General features: G+C 41.9%; 1 protein-coding gene across 1 annotated transcript in view; it reads right to left on the reverse strand.

Annotated features, from left to right (window-relative positions):
* The window catches only part of galene, a 161,481-nt gene extending 158,755 nt beyond the window's left edge, over window positions 1-2,726 (reverse strand). Inside the window, exon 1 of the mRNA XM_067159180.2 lies at window positions 1,638-2,726. Within this exon, the coding sequence (XP_067015281.2) occupies window positions 1,638-1,832 (195 nt within the window). The 5' untranslated portion in view covers window positions 1,833-2,726. The remainder of the gene's footprint in view (window positions 1-1,637) is intronic.
* Window positions 2,727-22,535: the final 19,809 nt, after the last annotated feature.

Consider the following 22,535-nt stretch of genomic DNA (forward strand, 5'->3'; position numbering starts at 1 on the left):
ACGAGCCGAGTCCCCGTTTCCAAGAGGTGTTCGATATGGAAAGCGTATTCAAATCGATATGAATTTCCTATGGAAACGTGGTAAATATGTGTATCATGTTTGGTGGAGAGCTGTGCTGGAATATGACACGTACACCCATAACTCGGTCATTTTGGACATTCCTTTTCACCGCTTCTCACCCTCATACAGATTAGGATTGATCTTTGACTTAAACGGCATCGAGAGGGTCACAGTTCATCTCAGCTACCCCGAACACTATGGATTCGCCACTAATATCCGTCATTTTCGGATTTTTACATTTCACTAACTTTGGTTGACAGCTATGCTGGAACATGCAAACATTCACCCAGAATCTTTGTCATTTTCGATATTTCTCTTTCTCTACACCTTGTGCCATTATGTATAGAAGGAGAAGATTACCTTTAAGAAACACACCCATTATCTTCACACACTGAACTTTTGGTTAGGCAACCCCCTGATCAGATTTGTCTTGCCGTTTGCTCGCCCTCTCCTAGTTTCTTTTTCACCCCTTCTCACCCTCTATGCCGCACTACCGATCGGATTCCGTTCAAACCACTTCCTAAACCCTCTCAGGAGTAATAAGAACAAACTGCGAAATTTTCAGCGAAATCGGTCCAGTAGTTTCTTATTCTAAAGAAACATTCATTTCTATATACATTGATTGATTGATTGATTGATTGATTGATTGATTGATTGATTGATTGATTGATTGATTGATTGATTGATTGATTGATTGATTGATTGATTGATTGATTGATTGATTGATTGATTGATTGATTGATTGATTGATTGATTGATTGATTGATTTACTCTCCAGGATTGGTTTTTCCCTCGGACTCAGAGAGAGCTCCGAACTCAACCACCTCAAAGGCAGTGTTCTGGAACGTGAGCCTTTGGGTTGGGGGATAAAACTGGGCAGGAGGACCAGTATCTCGCCCAGGTGGCCTCACCTGCTATGCTGAACAGGGGCCTTGTGAGGGGAAGGGAAGATTGGAAGGGATAGACAAAGAAGAGGGAAGGAAGCGGCCGTGGCCTTAAGTTAGTGTAAAACCACTTCGGGGATGGCTGAGGTGGGAATCGAACCCTCTCTACTCAGTTGACATCCCTTGGCTGAGTGGACCTCGTTCCAGCACTCGCACTACGTTTCAAATTTCGTGGCAGAGCTGGCAATCAAACCAGGCCTTGAGAGGTGATAGCTAATCACACTAACCACTACACCACAGAGGCGGACAAGGAAGTATCTGCTGTAGTTTAAATTTGTACGCGTTATTGACAGGTTTTATAGTTTCTTGGAGGGAACCCAATTTTGTTTCGTTATGGCATTGGTTATTTCAGTATGATATGCGCTGAGGAAGTAGATGTGCGATTAGGGTCACGCAACTGTCAGTTTACATTCGAGAGATAGTGGGTTCGAATCCCTGCGTCGGCAGCCCTGAAGATGGTTTTCCGTGGTTTCCTATTTTCACACCAGGCAAATGCTGGGGCTGTATCTTAATTAAGGTCACGGCTGGTACTTTCCCAATCCTAGCTTTTCCCCATCCTTCCATTCAGCGACGTTATTAAACAAGTAGTATTTTAACTTCGATAGATAAGGAGTTACGCCAAGACACACGTACCTGGATCTCATTTTCAGACTCCAGATGCTTGAACGTAAACGCTCCCATGATGCAATACGTGACCACCATGGAGACAAGCAACACGTGTGAAAATAAACACGTGCAGATCTTCCACGTGTAGTAGATGATGGTACTGCAACGGCTAGGTCCATCCTCAGCAGAGTCGTCCAGCATCTGTTGATGATGATGATGCATTGTGTGTATGCACTTTTATTTTCACACTGTTTCACTTCACTCCGTCACGAACACATTATCACCATCATATTCAAAGAGAAGCACACTATTTTTTAAAACATTTCATCCCCAAAAATAACAAGTTTCTCTCCTCTTGTCAATAATAATAATAATCGCACTGTGCAAAACTATCAACAACAGCACAAACGAAAAAATATGTCTGCAGTGCTATCGCACGTAAGCTATTTCACTTTATCCTTGCCCATTCCAGAAAAATATTTTAACTGCACGAATAGAATGAAGTGTAATGATTTTTTTTATTTAATTAGGCCTATATCCTTTATCCGGAGCATATTCACTGCTGTTAATTTCAATTTCACCTTTCATTATACATCTTACACACGATGCTACAAGTATCATAATATTATATGTCTTAAAGTGACTTGTAAGCTACAAGTATTTAGAACAAGTGATAACGAAGAGAAACAGAGCTCCATAACGCTAAACGAAAACAAAACCGTAACTGGATTGCACAACTTGAACTACGGGATTACAAGAATTTATATCAGTGTCATCGTACTTTCACTCGAAAATCTTTGAACTATTCAAAGAAACAGTCTAACTTCACGAGCTCCGACGGCTAAACTGCCCACACTTTCTGTTATTCTGTTCCCTTCCCTCAGTTCAGTTCTTATTTTTAAATCTAGTATTTTCTCCTCTACTCCCCCTCTCTTGTCAAAGAAACTAAACGTCTTGCCAAAAATACATTCAACAGGCATGTAAACTGCTAGAAACACGCATGCTATTATTATACACACAGCCTACGGCTTATTACAACAGTTATTCATCGAGTTAGCTTTGAGGCGAGGCATGATATGAATACATTCTTATCATGAATCTCGTTAGCAGTGCAGTTTACTGATTCAGTGAATTAAACATTATAACATGTTACGATAGCAGTGTACGAATAAACAGACCAAGGCATTTAGCCGTGCCCCGTCGCATTGTAAAGACCATTAAACTACATCTACCCGCTATCTGGCGATACAAAGTTTAAATTAGAATATCCTACGTGAGTGCCATCTGTCGGATAGTATGAGAACGTAAACGTTTACTAAATTACAAAAGGAAATAACAGAGCGCACTGTATGCCACGGAAATATAATCGAACTTCGATACCTCGACGTGCGTCTAGAGGTCGGAATATGTTCAGATATCGCCACATCACGTGGAGGAATGATAACCAACCTTTGACAACCAACAGTTCTACTGGTATTCCAATCATCTTCAAGAATTTCAAAAGCAGATTTCTTGTACGTAGAAAAATAACCAGACTACCTTAATAAGAACTTATTTCAGTCGTTGTTTATATTCTGTCTCATCATATCTTCCAGATATCCATAGATTTGACACACACAGAAACTCCTGAGGGAGAAAATACCAGTGCTTCGGCCTTGGGGCTTAGATATGGAGAGAGGATTAGGGGCCTAATAATAATAATAATAATAATAATAATAATAATAATAATAATAATAATCCGCCTTTGTACGTACGCCTAGAGGTTAGTGTGATTAGCTGCCACCCCCGGAGACCAGGCTTCGATTCCCGGCTCTGCCACGAAATTTGAAAAGTGGTACGAAGGTTGGAACGGGGTCGATTCAGCCTCGGGAGGTCAACTGAGTAGAGGGGGGTTCGATTCCCACCTCAGCCATCCTCAAAGTGCTTTTCCGTGGTTTTCCATTCCCCTCCAAGCAAATGCCGGGATGGTATCTCACTTAAGGCCACGGCCACTTCCTTCCCTCTTCCTTGTCTATCTCTTCTAATCTTCCCACTTCTACAAGGCCCCTGTTCAGCTCTTGAGGCCGCCTGGGGGAGTACTGGTTCTCCTTCCCAGTTGTATCCCTCCGACCCAAAATCTCACGTTCCAGGACACTGCCCTTGAGGCGGAAGAGGTGTGGGATCTTTCGCTGAGTCCGGGGGAAAAACCAACCCTGGAGAGTAAGCGGATTAAGAAAGGAGGAAAATATTATTATTATTATTATTATTATTATTATTATTAATAATAATAATAATAATAATAATAATCTGCTTACACTCCAGGGTCGGTTTTGCCCTCGGACTGAGCGAGGGATCCCACCTCTACCGCCTCAAGGGCAGTGTCCTGGAGTTTCAGATATTGGGTCGTGGGATACAACTGGGGAGGATGACAGTACCTCGCCCAGGCGTCCTCGCCTGCTATGCTGAACAGGGGCCTTGCGGGGGACAGGAAGATGGGAAGGGATAAACAAGGAAGAGGGAAGGAAGCGGCCGTGGTCTTAAGTTAGGTAACATCCCGGCATTTGCCTGAACGAGAAGTGGGGAAACCACGGAAAACCACTTCCAGGATGGCTGAGGTGGGAATCGAACCAACCTCTACTGAGTTGACTTCCCGAGGCTGAGTGGACCCCGTTCCAGCCTTCGTACCACTTTTCAAATTTCGTGGCAGAGCCGGAAATCGAACGCGGGCCTCCGGGGGTAGCAGCTAATCACACTAACCACTAAACCACAGAGGCGGACATTATTATTATTATTATTATTATTATTATTATTATTATTATTATTATTATTATTATTATTATTATTATTATTATTATTATTATTATATACCCGCCTTTGTCGTGTACGCCTAGAGGTTAGTGTGATTAGCTGCCACCAGCTGGCAGTAGTGTGACACTATTGTAACGGCTGCAGGATTTTGAAGGTTTCGTAGACTTATTAGAAATAAAAGACAAATATTATGTGGATAATAAACTGTATTCAGTACAGTTGGGGAAAATCGTGGCGGGCTCAGTTCCCCGCACCCTGCTGAGTTAACGAGTTCCAAGTGATCCTTGTTTGGTGTGGAGAGGTTTGCCAAGCCTCTTTCTTCATGTCGAGTGCAGTGGACAGTGACTGGACGTAGTGCGCTGCGCAGAGTCCAAAAACAAACAAAGAAGAAGAAGAAGAGTGCAGTGGACAACTACGGTTACAGTAGACGTAATAAATCCTATACGCCGCTAATAGATGGAGCCCTGCGCAGATATACAAAATATTATCCGCATCCGCGAATGGATATTGTAGACATTTAACTAGAGTAACCTATATTACACGCAAGTCATTGAAACTGATAGATCTGTTAACATAAAGGCTAGTACACACCTAGCAACAAAGTCGCGGGACATTTTATGGGGACAGCTGCGAGACACTGTTGCGATACAATGCCCCGCGTCCACATCTATAGAGCCAGTTGCACCACAAGAATCGACGCCAAATGGCGCAAGAAATTGCTTTATGTGCTTTTAATGTTGTGAATCTTTTTCTCAATCTCGTGAATGGACACAGTGAACTTTATAGCCAGAGACTCCATTGCTTCCCTCGTTTTGTCTCTGTTCTTTCACTCGGTAGACATAACATCCCAAAGACAAGGGAGGGTGCGTAAATCGTCAATGATTTTTACAGTAGTTTCCATCGCAAAACAACAGAACACGAAACACAACACCAACACTTGGCGGCTATCTGCACGCTGGCATCGGCGTGTCTCGGGACTTTGTCTCGCGACACGTCCAGACTACATCACGTTGCGCAACATTTGTATCATGTACCCATTTCGAATGGGAGACCTGCGACATGCAACTTTTGTATCGCGACAGTCGCAAACACGGAAAAAATGTCTCATGACATCCCTGGAACTTGTCGCGATACACGTGTTCCGCAACTTTGTCGCTTGGTGTGTACTAGCCTTAACAGCTAGCACCAGAACCCCTACAGTCACAGGGTTATGAGATGAGGTACGGTATTTTCTCTTGCGAAAAGTACCGACCTTCCTCTCATTAACTGCGGGCAGGAACAAGTTAGGCTTAGCTCAGATGTACGGCTTTATGGTCTCAACGCTCTTTATACAGTATGTACCTACTCTATTCGTACGGGCTGTTTGCTTTAATACCTCAACACACTTCCAGAAAATAATAAACTGAAAAGAATTTTATTTACTGAATAAATATTCAACAAAGCTTTCAAAAAACATATACCTACTATATCTGTTTACAACCATGTTAACAAAACATTCAGCTTCTAATAAAGAAAAGCGCGCCCATAATCTTGTATCTTTCCTATTCGTGCAAGCAAATTGAACACTTGAAATAAACAAAAAATACAGGGTTCCTGGAACATGTTAGTATCTAGCGGAAGGTCCCCTAGCCTTTATAACTGCCTGACATCGTCACCGCATAGAATACACTAATTTCTTGCACATGTCCGGGCTGATTTTCTGCCGTTCTTGAAGACTCACACTTTTAAGTTCCTCCTTCGTACGCGCACGTTGCTTACGAATATTCCCCTTTAACGTAGCCCACAGATCTTCGATGGGATTTAAATCCGGAGACTAGGGAGGTGTTCTAAACTGCTTAGGACTGTTCCGGATTAACCATGTCTTATTAATGTCAGCCAAGTGTTTTGGGTCATTATCATGCTGGAACATATATAAACAGGTGACATACCTATTTTTCCGGTACTCTGCTTCACGTTTGCCCTCAGAATTGCATTATAGCCCTCCTTGCTCATTATTCCGTCATGAAATGTATGCTATCCACACCTTTGGCTAACATACAGCCCCAAAGCATTATAGACCCACCACCGTATTTTACAGTTGCGAGTGTATTTGCCAAATCATTGTCCGTACTAATTTTTCTCCATCTGACCCGAAAAGATTTATTTTTGTCTCATCAGACCAGATAACGTCATTCCAGAATTCCTTCTCCTTATTAAATGCTCCTTAGCGAACATGGTTGATAAATTTAAATAGAAAGGCACTATTAAGAACACTCCCAGGAAACCCAAGATATAGTGTTTAACTGAAAGGAAATAACATTTTTGTTCGGCTGCTAAAGTCAGATTCCAAATTAAGTGCACCAGTATTGATGCAACTCACGTTAAATAAAGGCTTGAAATAGACACACTTGTTTTTTTAAATATATATTTACACCACTTTTCGCCAAGTATTTTGCAGTTGCTCTGTACACACGTTTTGATGGGAAGGGAGCAGGTGCGCGCCCTGGATAGTACAGTACACGCCGGCAGCTGTCTTGCCCCGCCTTCCCTCTCCGCACGTTGCCATCGCAACTGTTCCCCACCACATTGGCCGCCTACAGTGTTGTGTACAGTTCCTCACGACGGACAGCTATTCCACATGCTGGCGGTCCCACTCGAGTCGTTGATCTTTGTCACCGCTTGCAACATTGCTCTTATTAATGCCTACAAACAGTGGCGTAGCGTGGTTTTCTACTTAAAGGAATCCACCCACTATAACATGACATACATACTGTACATTTTAGACTGGTATGCCTTTCAGCGTTCAGTCTGCAATCCTCTGTGAATTTACAAAACGTCGCCACATTCCTCTATTTGTAACTAGTTCTGTGGCCTCATTTCGTTCTATAACACTTATCTTCAAATCGTTAGAAACTGAGTCTGACCATGGTCTCCCTCTACTCTTCTTACCGTCCATTATTCTCTTGGGTAACCCATACTCCTCCATTCGCCTCACATGATCCCACCACCGAAACCGGTTTATGCGGACAGCTTCATCCTTCGAGTTCATTCCTACCTTAGCCATTATCTCCTCATTCCAGGCACCCTCTTGCCATTGTTCCCACCTGTTTGTAATCATTCTCACAACTTTCATGCCTGTGACTTCTAACTTATGAATAAGATATCCTGAGTCCACCCAGCCTTCACTCCCGTAAAGCAAAGTTGGTCTGAAAACAGACCAGTGTAAAGATAGTTTCATCCGGGAGCTGACTTCCTTTTTACAGAATTCTGTTGATCGCAACTGTGAGCTAACTGCATTAGCTTTGCTACACCTTGATTTAATATCACTTACAATACTACCATCCTGGGAGGACACACATCCTAAATACTTGACAGTATCTACCTGTTCCAGCTTTGTATCCCCAATCTGACTTTCGATTCTCTTGAATCTCTTACCTACTGACATCAATTTAGTCTTGGAAAAGCTAATTTTCATATCATTCACATTGCACCTGTTTTCAAGTTCCTGTAGACTGCAGGCTTTTGGCACAATCTGCCATTTTTGACCAAGTCGTCAGCATAGGCCAGACTGCCTGCCACTTTACACCTTTCAGTACATGATCCATGTAAACTACGAACAACAAAGGTGAAAGATTACAGCCTTGTCTAACCCCTGTAAGTACCTTGAACCAAGAACTCATTCTACCACCAATTTTCACTGCAGCCAATTATCAACATAAATGCCTTTGAGTGATTTTAATAATCTACCCTTAATTCCATAGTCCCCCAGTATGGCAAACATCTTTTCCCTCGCTACTCTGTTATATGCTTTCCCTGGATCTACGAAACATAAATACAGTGTAACTGTCTATTCCTGTCGTAGCATTTTTCAATTACCTAGAGCATACTGAAATTCTGATCCTGACAGCCCCTCTGTGGTTTGAAACCACACTGGTTTTCATGCAACTTGCTCTCAATCGCGGGCAAATCATGTACACAGAGACAAAAGCGACGTTTGATGCAAATTTGGAGGAAAAGGAAGAAGCGGTTGTTGATGAAGAAGACGAAGATGAGATCGGAACAAAGTAAACACGAGGATGAGTTTAACGAAAATAGCATGTTTTGTAATGGCCGAGAACGACATTGTATATCAGTGGAAGATCATGGACCTATGTATGCTGTACGGAAGTTGAACACAAATAGAAAATGTGCAATAGTTCGAGTTCATGTGCAAGGACAGTTCACAAAGACAGCGATGCGTTATTTATATGCTACAAAATATGAGACTGATGTTGGATTGGTGAGGGTAGAGAGTTGTTTTGATCACAGACATCCTCCAGAGCAACTCCTACTTGACAAAACTTAAACGGTTTTTGAAAATTCGGTTCCATAAAGTAACCACACTAGCGGGTAAGACTTAAGGTGAAGTACGATATAAAGCGGCTAACATTTGTATTAAATTCATTACTGAATTACGAGTAGAGAAAGAGATCCCGCATACTAATATGTGGAATTCGGATCAGTTCCGGTATAGAATGACAACACAGAGTTATGACTTTCGTGCTATGCTTGTTTGCAAAAATAGTTTTTACGCTCTGCCACACAGTCCAATGTCACATTTCTAAATCCGGAGAAATAGGTCATTTGTTTTTCATCGTTTTTCCAAAAACATTTCAAATATGTCGTCACTGATCGTTCATCTTACGAAACGATGGGGAAAGCGCACGTTCATGACTGGGTCCAAAACGTTTTCCATCCGCAATTACAGGAGGACGGAAGAAACCTTCTTCTCTTGGAGTAATTCAGTGGCCAGGGCAAAAATGTATAACATGAATCCCTCACTAACAAATACTGAAAACTGAATACATACCAGGCACGGCTTATCAATACGATCTGCAGAACCACCATTATGAAAGAGATAATATACTGCGATGAGTGTATCGATCCAAAGATCGACACCCATTCAGTTACTGGTGATCTGGCAACCTTGCTTGGATCTGTGAACGACAGCACAGTAAGTCCAAAGCATGAGAGCACACTTAGCCACCTATCGGAGAAAGCTGTAGTTAAGAGCCACCCATAAGGTTCTGTACAACGAGCTAGAATAACATAGAGGGGCTGTATGCCTGTCATCAGCGCTCCCTGCTTGAAGCAAGTTGATAAGGGGCAGCCATGTTAACGGTTGTCAAAAGAAAGCTAATTGGCGCGAGAGCGTATGTTGAGGTGACAGGGAGATCGTGCATGCCAATTTAATTCCTTAAGTTTTAAGAAGTGAAAACATAGATTCTCGCTTTCAAGAATGCCAGCCGTAAATTTTTTGAAATGTATACAGCCTTTACTGTAGATATCTGTTGCCTTGGTTTTTAAAACTATGCCACACTTCATAATGGACAACTTTCAAGCCTATCTTTCAGCTAGTAATCCCAGTATGATATGGTAATGGGAGAAACATGATATCCCCCCTATATTATAATAAATAATTACACTAAAAGATTATTGTGGTAAAGTATTCATGGGCCGCCTCCGTGGTGTACTGGTTAGCGTGAGCAGCTGCCACCCCTGGAAGCCCGGGTTCGATTCCCGGCTCCGCCACGAAATTTGAAAAGGGGCACGAGGGCTGGAACGGGATTCTATCAGCCTGGGGAGGTCAACTGAGTAGAAGTGGGTTCGACTCCCACCTCAGCCATCCTCGAAGTGATTTTCCGCGGTTTCCCACTTCTCATCCAGACAAATGTCGGGATGGTACCTAACTTAAGGCCACGGCCGCTTCCTTCTCCTCCCCCACAAGGCCCCTGTTCAGCATAGCAGGTGCAGCCGTCCCTCACAGTTGTATCCCCCGACCCAATGTCTCACGCTCCAGAACACTGTCCTTGAGGTGGTAGAGCTGGCTGGGATCCATCGTTGAGTCCGTGGGAAAAACCAACCCGGGAGGGTAAACAGATTAAGAAAGGAACACAGTACTCGTAAGGATGCAATAATTTTAGAAATATGAACAGAATGAGGTTGTAACCTATTGTAGGTCCCAATGATTTTAAGGCTTCCTGTCATAAATATTTATGTCCATCACTTTTATTCTAATTTACGCTTAATCACAACAGCCAAGCAGGGTAACGCTCTTGTTCCGATTTCGAGGCCTATTCGTATGTCACTGTGCGATGATTTCGAACTACCCTACAATCAACTGATCGTGATGTTGGCCTCGTGCCGCAATATGATGAAGTGGCTGTATTCGCCTTAATGCTTCAAGCTATCGGCAACGGTTTTTAATTCTCCCCCAGTGATTCTAAAATGCGTATTTTATACACTTTTCGTCATTTAAAGGCCATGCCCCCTTGCTTGTGTGACCACAGGAAACATGGCGGACTTTCGTTCTATTAGCTTCACCCAGGCAGCGCTTCCGCCTCTCTATGTTATTCTAGCTCGTTGGTTCTGTATGATCTGCACGCCTATTCGAGTGTATTGCAGGAGTTGTGTCGCTGAGATTTCCCAATTGTTGGCATCGTTGTTACTTTCTCCCCAAGCACGGCTTTAATCTCTTGGACTATGGCCCTCTTTGGTACGACCTTGTCTTGCAGGATGTGGAAGGAAAGACAGTCCTATAAAAATGGCTTGACGATTTCAATTGAAATGCCTTCGCTCCGGGTTGGCATCTTGCTACTGGATCAGGTGAAGATTTATTTGAAAGATCTAAAGGTTGGTTCACACATCTCCGGAACGAGACGGCATCTTCTGACAAAATAAAATATCGTCGCCTTGTAAACGAAGTGATGAGTTCCGAACATTCCCGATGACGGCATTCTCCGTTACGCGATCCGTGCTGGCAAAACGTATTCGCTCGCCAACAATATTTTCTTAATACGTAGACTTTCACGACCACTAAATGACATTATGATTATTGTTTGGGGATGTTAGGTTGTGTAATATTAAATACCAGCTGACGCGTTTCGATCACTGCTGTGGCAGAACATGCCATACATAATGACCATCAAATAATTTTAACGCAACTTCTGTCATTTGTGAAGAGAAACATTTTATTCCCAGAATCATTCATGAGGCGATAGAAATTGCTAAACGCCCGAATAATTTTATCAAAGGTGACGGCTATATACTGAGTAGATCATGGCTACCCTCCATAGTTAACTCGTCAACATCTTTCTCTGCGACTCTGGAGGCCCCGGAATGAACTATATTTCTAACAGGGTCTCTCTATCTCGAGTCTGCTTACTATGGAGTGACTATTGCCATTGTGCTTTGTTATTGCTCTGAAGACGATCCTGGTCGCAGGATCGAAACGCGTCAGCTGGTATTTAATATTACACGACCTAATATCCCCTAATAATTATCATAATATTTTCTTGTTTCCACGGACGTGATTTCTCTATTTCTCCCTTCCCGCTTATCTCTTATCTTCCAGTGCTGTGTGCGTTTAGCAGAATTTGTGTAGAACTCAGTTTACTAACATAAAAAAATACTTCAATATTCAAGAACATTCATGATTTCAATTTCATTTTCCCCCCTGTTGTTACAATTATATATCTTTTACAATTGTTCTCGTTAATTTTACGTTTCCGCTTTTTATAAAATATTGGACTTGTGTAGATTTATGTTAATGAACACAAATCTTATTCATTTCAGTGACGTACTACTTTATTTTAATAAACATAGCATTGATATACTGCCAGTCTTTCCTTCGGTATAATTGCAGGTCTCTAGAAAGTGTCCTCCTTTGCAAATAAACGTTCCAGTTTCTTCAACAGCACACGGAATGTAATTCGGCTCATTTCATTTCGTCATCCATCAAGACCGTACAATTCTCCTTTTAATCTTGTGCGTTTTCATATAGAATGTATCAGAACTATAACGACACACAAATCAGGGATGCTCGAAAAGAAACATTTTCTCCGCCAATCCGATTGCACCAGAGTTCTTAAGATAAGTTGAAGAGCATCCCTGACATTTTTTTTGTCGGTATAGTTGTGATACACACTGTATACGTTGAACCCTCTGTTTCTTCGCTTTTCCCTCCTCTTCATCCAAGATTATAGCCGTTCTTGACGGTTTGTCACGCAAAACCTAACTACGGAGTTTTCTGCACGGAACTGAAGTGTGAGGACAGACGTGAAACGTTCATGTCGGAAAGGATGGATGCGGAAACGCAAAATTGCCGTCACGTCTCGGAGATGTGTGAGTCGGCCTTTAAACTTACCTTCTTTCGAGAAAAGTTTTAATCGGTAGTCTTTTACTCTTCGTAATTTGATATTTGGTTCTGTATCAAGAAGTCTTTTCATTCATAATCGATTTTGGCCAACTACAGAACAGCTTACAGCTTCTTTCTATTCAGCCGCCCTACGTTGTTTCTTGGTCGCTGTTTCTGGCTCTATAGTTCCGTTTCTATGAGTTTCGACTTGACAGTTAACCGGAAGTCAGACATTGGTGCCAAATTGTTAAGAGAACAAACAGCTGACTCACGACACACAACGCGAGCGGAAAAGTATATACTTGAATATCAGTCCAGAATCAATTATTCTTTGTAGCAACGTGCATAATTCGCATAAGATTGAACGGATAAAATGCGAGAAAATGAAATGAAATTTCTACTCACCATCTAGAAGATTCAATTCCTCCTCAGCACGGAAAAGTCCTATAAAGGGAATACACCAGTCATTTATGTGTCGCTATCGGAATTCCATCGTCTGTTGAGGTTTTACTCTCGCTTGATCCTAACGAGATGATAACGTCTTCAACATATTTGTCTGTGATACTTCCCTTCTCCTAAGCTTCACTTATCGCGGATTGTGTCTCACAACCTTGCTCCAGCCTTCCGCAAGTAAACGGCCTACGGCTTCCCAAAGAAGTCTTTCAACTTCCGAAACTGTGACGAGTCGTTTATTCGTAGCTACATATTCCTTCACTTGAGCCGAAATCAGTTATATGGCGTTAAAATGGTAAGGGTATGGTGGAAGGGCGAACAACTTTACGCCCATGCCTCCATCCTCATCCACAAAGCAAACTGGGTACTAGAGTTTGTTTTGTTTCACAAGATGCATGAGATACCCTCTTCCTCATGTCATCGTGAACCGAAATATTGTGCTCCTTCAAACACTTAATTAACTCACTATTTCTGGTTCTCCCTGATGGTTCTTTGTCAAGAATGACCGAGTGAACTGACAAAGCCCGCGAAAAGAACTGAGCACAATATAACACAGAGCTGACAGCATGTGGTTATAGTAAGCAACAGATCGACAACACTGGTAACCAGAACTAGAGTCTAACGCGCTCTATCGGAGTGATCGGTTGCCTATGATTGGCTGTTTATTAATTATCTTAGCCGCCACCAAAAGGCAGCGCTCAAATGTCAGGTCGAATCTCATAAGAACTGAACTATAGGAACCCCTCAAATGCGTGTACCTTGTTCCTGAGAGTGGTTCTGTTCTGGAGGTCTTGATCCATGATGTTCATTTCTTGCAGATCCTCCTAGGGCTTAGTGAGTCTGTCGTCGGGCGTTCTTGAAATATGTCCAAAGAATTTAACCCTTCGTTTGCGTATTGTATCTGAAGTCCTGCTGTGTGTTTTATATACTTCTTTGTTAATGCGTAATCGGCATGTGTCAGCACATCCTTTGGTCCGAGAATTTTTCTTAAAATCTTTCTTTCCTTCTTCTCGACTTCTTCAATGTCTTTTCTGATTGTTAATCCTAGGCATTCTGAAGGATGTACAGGCACTCTAGTTGGATTACTGTCTGATAATGTCGTAGTTTAGTCCTAATAGATACCGCTTTCTTGTTCTTTGTGTTTTTCGTAAGGTGGAATGCAAGCTCCATTTTTCTAGCTCTCTCACGGTTCCCTTCTTTTTTCGAGCCCATTAGGCTGAAGTACCTCACCAAATACTTGAATTTAACAACTTGAATATGTTATTCTCCTTTGCTGTCATTAAGTACCTTGGGGCTTCTTTAATGGTGGTCATGAAATGGGTCTTTTCAAACGATATCCGCAGGCCGGTTTTGACTGGTATCTCTTCCTAAGTGTGTACTTGGATTATAGCTGATTTGATGTGTTTTGTTGAAACCATTCATTGATTTTTCACTCCATTATAAATCTATGTCTGTAAGTAAAATGTTCCAAATTACGTCAGGCAGTCTGAACGCGTCGTCCCCTGCACACAACTGTAGGCAGCTGTACAGTATGTGGCGGGTGGGGGGGGAGGGCGACAGCGGAAAACGGAACGTGTGGAGAAGCAAGGCCAGGCGAGAGCAGCTGCTGGCTGGGAGCGCTGACCTGTGCTGACAGCGCGCATCGAGAACTTGAGCTCCCAAATCCGGTCGGTAGATGCAGAGTGGGTTTCGGCTCACAATTGGGCACGGCTTTTTCGTGGTCCAATAGCCCTTACTCTATCCGGCTAACCGAGCAGAGGACGGGTGGTCACGGCTCTACCGTGGCTCTACGCCTCTGCATTCGGGAGACGATACAGGGCTGGACCTCACGACTGGCCCCAACCGTCGGCTGTCCTGAGAATGATTTCCCGTGGTTTTCCATTCTCCTGCACTAAGGCGAATGCCGGAACAGTTCCTAGCATATGCCACGGCCGCCAACCCCCTCATCTTGTCCGAGCATCTCCTTCGCCGTAACAAATCTCCCGTCTAAGAGGCCCGCCTCCCCATTCAGGGGAGGAATGAAAACATATTAGTAGTAGTCTCAAATCCCCGTTGAAAAGGACTAGCGAAAAAAGTAGTGTCAACTTTCTCTTGGGGAAAAACAAATAATTATGAGTAGTCTCCATCAACTTTTGCTAGATAACACCATGTCATACATCTTGTACCGCTAATTTCATATGACCTCCCGCCATAAGACATAGTTACATCAATTAGACCCCCCCCTCCCCCACTACCTGTTTCGTCTTAAAAAGACCTTCACGAATTTGTAAAAATAAAATCGAAATTCGCCGTCCGACGTCATACCGTTCCCTCGTCAGGCGTAATATTGCTGCTTAAACTGAGGTTATTTTGTTATGGCAATGCTTGGTGATTTCAGTATGTAACTATGGTCGTAATGCTGAAAGTTGTGTTACGACAGTTGTGGGAGTTATGGTTGTCATGGAAACTGCAGTTGCTATGGAAACAAGCCTCCTGGCCAGCTCGTGTTGCTTGGAATTGACAAACCTCTCACTTCTGAGTTAGATCTTGTTGCAAGCAGTACAGTGCTATTTATATTCTATTTCTGTTTTGAGGCCGTTATTAAGTATCTAACAGTATTTTAAATATTAATTCAGTACAATTATTTTATATTAATACATATTTCGAACAATATGAATACTCCTCGAAGGAGAGGGAGGAGGACCCGTCCACCTCGTGAAAGAAAAAACCGCCGGCTGTCGTGCGACAATTCATCATCGACGAAGGGAAATAAGTGCCACAAGGGAATTCTTTAAAGAGGAAGTAACGAGTTTTTCGGAAATGAATGTTCCTTTAATTACATTCCAGAGAGTCAAGGAACGCACTGCCAAAGCTCTTAACCCTCAAGCACACGCGCCAGATCTTAGGTCGCAGACACACGCGTGGGGGTGCTTTCCACCCCACATATCATTGTATTGTAAAATATGAATTATTGTATTAATTGGAGATTTTAAGATGGATTATGTAAGAATTACTCTTTCTGGGAGGGATCCGGGTAGAAAGGTGCAAGAACGGGGAGAGCACAGAAAAGTTTTTTGTACATTTCACTCGGAAATGAAATGACCTAGGGTGGATTCCACCCCATGCGCGTGTGTTTGAGGGTTAAGAGTTAATAAAATTGCTGTGACAAGAGTTACGATGGAGAATTACAACTCAGAATAGAGTTTACCTAAGTTGTCCGCGCCTGGAAAGAAGAGGCCTAGAACTTCCAGAATTACAAGGCTGGATCCGGTTGAAGAGAATGCTATTCGCTATTTGACAGGCTATAGATACCACTCCTGTTAAAGAATAATGTTATTGATTGTATGTCCTGTCAACTACTTTCGGAGACGACGAGATGCCAAAATTTTGTCCCGTAGTCGTTCTTCTATAGGTCATTCCACGTCAAGACAACAATATTGCTCTTATGACAAGAAGGATTCCATATTAAACAGCTCTGCTCAACAGCATCACAGGAGAACGGTGGCACAAAAATTTGTGAAACTCAGTATTTGATTTCAAGATAAAACGAGGAAGAAACTAAGGTGAAAATTATTTTTATGAAATCACGGCACAGGGATTTTATATGGGGCTTATTTGGATTTTTAAAGCAATAGTGGTAAACTACTGCACATACAAAACTCAGTATTTAAATTCAAGGGGAATTGGGATGGGGGGGGGGGATAAATAGGCAACACATAATATTTATAGGCTCGGGGGTGGGGGATTCATTTAATCACATTTAATTAATTGATCCAAGCAACGCCGGATGTTACTGTGCCGTCGTATCGCCCCACGAAAAGAATGGTATAAATTAAGTGCGCTTATAAAAAAAGTTGTACAAGTGGCAAAAATAATATGCGCGTAAGAAACAACAGGTAAATAACAAAACCAAGCACAGATAAAAATCATAGCTAATTTCTGTATCAGTACAAGTCATGTCGTGATGTACCGCTGCACACACAGAGTCAACATCTTCAGTAACAACTAACGTACAGTACAAGAATATTAGAACGCACACACACATAAATAAATAGACGACTTCTCTTCCACAGCGACCAGCTGCCGGCGATTCAAAGCGTAACATGTACAAGAGTAACTCGGAAGGAAAATAAAGGAAGGTAACAAAGCGATGGCTGTTCCGGACATTGTGCTTCCTCCCTGCGAATGTATTATTTTGTTAAACAGCGAATATTAAATAGTTGTCCAACTCGTTGGCTGAATGGTCAGCGTACTGCCCTTAGGTTCAGAGGGTCCCGGGTTCGATTTTAATCCTTTCTGATTAATTCTTCTGGCTCCGGGACTGAATGTTTTGTTCCGTCCCAACACTCCCCTCTTCATATTCAGACAACATACCACACTACCAACCACAACAGAAACACGCAATAGTGATTACATCTCTCCATATAGGGTTGGCGTCAGGAAGGGCAACCGGCCGTAAAACAGGGCTAAATCCACATGTGCCCCGCGACCACACAGGCGTGGGGAAAGCGGTGGAAAATAAGAAGAATGTTAACTAGTTATTTTTTAATAACTCGCGGGCAAAAATATCCCTCATCCATTTTTTTCGTTCATAAAAATGAAAAATGAAAACCTACAACCTGTTTTCCAGTCATTGACCGGGTCAGGGATGTGATGAATGAAGCAGATATAGGCTATTAGTACGCTGGGGTCGCCACCCCCAAAGTGATTTATTAATGACTGATAAATGCTATGAAATGAGAATGGAGAGTGTTGCTGGAATGAAAGATGACAGGGAAAACCGGAGTACCCGGAGAAAAACCTGTCCCGCCTCCGCTTTGTCTAGCACAAATCTCACATGGAGTAACCGGGATTTGAACCACGGTATCCAGCGGTGAGAGGCCGACGCGCTGCCGTCTGAGCCACGGAGGCTCTTCTTCGTTCATAATACACTGTAAATTACATTATAATATTCTTTAATCGCGAGGAATTGTGTGTGTCTAATGAATAACCAATGAAAGTTAAGATCCCCGACTCGGCCGGGAATCCCTAGGCCGAAGGCCAGCACCATTTATTATTATTATTATTATTATTATTATTATTATTATTATTATTATTATTATTATTATTATTATTATTATTATTATTATTATTATTATTATTATTATTATTTAACAAATACATCGTAAGTGGGTAATATCCCGGTGGCAATGGTCACTTAGAATAGTGTGATAATAAAGTTAAAACATAATTACCCAACAACAACAACAGCAACAACAACAACAACAACAAAAGTACAACAACCAATTCCATATAGGCCTAGAGAAAATATGACAAGAAATACTACTAATTTAACATTCGAAATCCAGCATCATCATATACAAATTCACACACAACTTAAATATTTGCAGTGCTTAACACTACGGCTTACAATACTGCTGTACAGGTTGAGCTTACTACTAGCTTAACATTATAAGTAATAATAAAGTTAAAAACACAATTACCCAACAATAGCTACCCCTGTGGCTCAGTGGTAGAGTGTTGGCCTCCGAATCCCAATATAGTGGGTTCAAACCCTGCAGAGGTAGTCGGATTTCTGAAGGGCGGAAAAAAGCCCATTCGACACACGATGTAAGAGATCTCTGGTGACACATTTGGTGCTCACCCAACAAAATTAATTAAATCTCAGCCATAGACGCCAAAGAGAGTTTAGTTTACCCGGTCTGCCATCTAGTGAGCCTAGAGCAAAACGGTACGTCGAAATTGACGAGCAGACAGCCAGATGGCGTCAAATTGAAATGTCTGCACACGGTAGCTGGGGCCATAGAATATTATTATTATTATTATTATTATTATTATTATTATTATTATTATTATTATTATTATTATTATTATTATTATTATTATTATTATTATTATTATTATTATTATTATTATTGTTACGGAGATATCCGTGGTAGTTATGCGTGAAAGAAGGTGCGGGCGTGAACGGGTCTCAAACTACGGAATCAAAGTTAATGTAAAATTTAACAAGGTTATATTTTCTTTTCAAAAACAAAGAAATAACAAGCATGGCAGGTACAAAGTAGCAAATCAAAAGGGTAGTTACAATATTTACAGATTTTGGGCTTCGCGCCCTGACTTTACACTGCTTGGGCAATCAGCTCAGTTTTACCCCAAACACAAGTTTCAACAGAGGGGCAGAAAACCCCATTCATGCCTAGGAGCCCTTGCTCCAAATTGCACTGAAAAGCCTCCACGAGGCGTACAACACTCAATTTTCAAAAGAGCCACTCGCTCTCAAATTTAAGCCTCTCCCAGGCCACACCAAACTCCACCTTCAAGTTGTCCTCAACGGACATAAACACAGGGGTAAAATACCCAATCTACTGAGGTCTATTAAATGAAAAGCAGGTTAATTAAATGACCTCTAAAATAACAATTTGAGAGGAGGCGAACTTGCACTCCTAATACACTTTGATTAAGACCTACTTGGCACTAGGCCGTTAATACAAGGGCTAATCCCATACTAAAGAGGTGACTTAAGAAGAGAACAATTTGTTTTACGTTATCGAAGAATAGGTTGAGAAAAATAAGTTCACCTCAAAACAATATGAGTGGGAGCTCGAGAGGGTTAGCACTCTCTATCCCAGTATGTAGCTTTAAAAGAGAATAAATGAAAAGAGTAGTTACATTTAGGAAACGGTTACATGGTGGAAAGCTTAGAACCCGCCCCGAGAGTTAAACTGCTGAGCTAGCAAAGAAAGAAGTTATTAATCGGCCATTACCTTGTTGTTGACCGCTGCCGAGGAAAGAGGCGCTTCCCGCCTCCTGCTATGTACTTAATACACTGAAAGATGGAACAGAAGTGGCCCGGAGACCCTAAAATCAGCAGTTTATATCCTCTCGCAGAAGTTTCTAGGCATTAGGGGAATGAAAACACCCTCCCGCACATTCTTTATTGGCTAGGGTACAGAAACATATCCAAGTAGGGGGAAGATACATCGGATTGGTCGAGAAAAAAACTCAAAGAAATTCGGGATTGGATAAATCTAAAACAAGGGGGAAAAGAGGGGTATACAGCCAACTTAAACAATAACAGAAGGAAATTTAGCAAAGAACAAACATTTGAAATAAAAATTTCTCCAACAAACTAGTTCTTTGACTGCGCACTAGGTTGCACTATTGTTGATCTTCAGTAGTGTCCTCTAGAAGAGGAAGTTCACACTTCTTACTTCAAGCGAAACAAAAACACATCAAAAATGACACAGTTCAAAAACTCAAAGTTTTCCATGTGGTGACATCTTCAGAGAAAGTAGAGAATTAATAGCGTAGATAAAGTTCAGACTTCCTCCAACAGAGGAGTTTCAACTGGCGCACATTTTGAATTAGCGGTGTGGAGGTGTACCGCCCGGTACAATTATTATTATTATTATTATTATTATTATTATTATTATTGTCCGCCTCTGTGGTGTAGTGGTTAGCGTGATTAGCTGCCACCCCCGGAGGTCCGGGTTCGATTCCCGGCTCTGCCACGAAATTTGAAAAGTGGTATGAGGGCTGGAACGGGGTCCACTCAGCCTCGGGAGGTCAACTGAGTAGCGGTGGGTTCGATTCCCACCTCAGCCATCCTGGAAGTGGTTTTCCGTGGTTTCCCACTTCTCCTCCAGGCGAATGCCGGGATGGTACCTAACATAAGGCCACGGCCGCTTCCTTCCCTCTTCCTTGCCTATCCCTTCCAATCTTCCCATACCTCCACAAGGCCCCTGTTCAGCATAGCAGGTGCGGCTGCCTGGGCGAGGTACTGGTCATTCTCCCCAGTTGTATCCCCGGCCAAGAGTCTGAAGCTCCAGGACACTGCCCTTGAGGCGCTAAAGGTGGGATCCCTCGCTGTGTCCGAGGGAAAAGCCGACCCTGGAGGGTAAACAGATGATGATGATGATGATGATGATTATTATTATTATTATTATTATTATTATTATTATTATTATTATTATTATTATTATTATCGCTTCAGCCATTTATGGGCTGCGATTACGCAACTTCCATTGCTGTCTCAAGTTCTTTCTTCTTCCTCTTTTGCCAGTATCCCTTCATCTGTTGGCTTGCTCGTGCTCGTTCTTCTGCCGGGAATAATCTATTCTTCCTCGTTTTCTCATCAGCTAGGTTCTTCTCCTCCGCAACTCTCTGCCTGAAGATTTTTCTATTTGTTATATCTTCTGCCGTGATCCCACATTTTTCTAAATCTCGGTGGACTTCTTTTACCCATGGGACTTGTGTCTTCCTGTTCTCGTGGAAGGTGAGGATCCTGTTGGCGAGTCTCTCCGATCCCATCCTTTTAATATGTCCGTAGAACGTCAATCTCCTCTTTTTCATCGTGGTGGTGATGTTTTCAAATTGTTGGTATAGTTCTCGGTTTGGTCTCATGCGAAACATAAACTTGTCTGATGATTTTATGGGTCCATGAATCTTTCTAAGGAACCTCCTTTCTTTGAGAGTCCCTTCGTGGCTATTGTCTCAGCTGCGTATAAACATTCAGGTTTGACTATCGTGCTGTAATGCTTGAATTTGGCCTGCTAGGAGAATGACATAGATTTGTAGGTGTTCTGACATAATTTAAACGCAGTTTCCATCTTTCTTGCGCGTTCTTGAATTGCTGCATACTCATTCATGTTTGAGTCAAAATCTCTCCTAGGTACTTGAATTTTGTAGCTCTTTTGATGTCACCGTACTTCGTCCTCATTGTCCAGGTTGGGTCAGTGGTATTTATGTTCATGTACATTATTATTATTATTATTATTATTATTATTATTATTATTATTATTATTATTATTATTATTATTATTATTACCCAACAGCAACAACAAGCAATTCCATAGAAAGAAAATATTACAAGACATATTACTAGTTTAACATTCTAAATCCATACAAATTCACGCACAACTAAAGCCTTTCCAGTGCTAACACTACAGTCTACAATATCGTAGCAATGGAGCCGGTCACTGAATAGTGATTTATAGTTCTTTTCTAACTGTTGGGTTGCCAGCCATGCAGTGCAGGAACCTTGCTTGCCGATACGCCATCTCGTAGTTATCTTTCATTTCGCATGTTGGCATTATGTGGTGACTTGGGAGATTATTACGTTCTGCCCTATTGTGGAAGTCACTGCTGGTACATTTGGGAGTGTAATTAATGATTTTTTTCTATAGGATTGTAAGTCTATTCCGATAATACCAATTATAAGTAGAATAGCGGCATGTTCGAAGAATGTATCTACTTAATAACGAAGTTGGTGTGAGATGAAAAAGGCAGCAGTTCCTTCGTAACGGTCTAATTTCGACCAGTTTCTATGTAGAGTTTTAATCAAGATTTGAAGAAACAAGGAAACACTGCAAGAACTCCGAAAAGGAAACCAACGTCATCTGCTCTACAAAGCACTCTTCGGAAAGATATTATATATCCACGAGGAATTAGAAAAGGAACGTCTAGGAAAAGATGTGTATCACAGTGATATGGCAATCATTGAAAAAATTCCAACACTAGTGATCGTAAGAATTTATTATAATCTTCTT

This window comes from Anabrus simplex, chromosome X (assembly GCF_040414725.1).
Source record: "Anabrus simplex isolate iqAnaSimp1 chromosome X, ASM4041472v1, whole genome shotgun sequence".
Classification (NCBI taxonomy): Eukaryota; Metazoa; Arthropoda; class Insecta; order Orthoptera; family Tettigoniidae; genus Anabrus; species Anabrus simplex.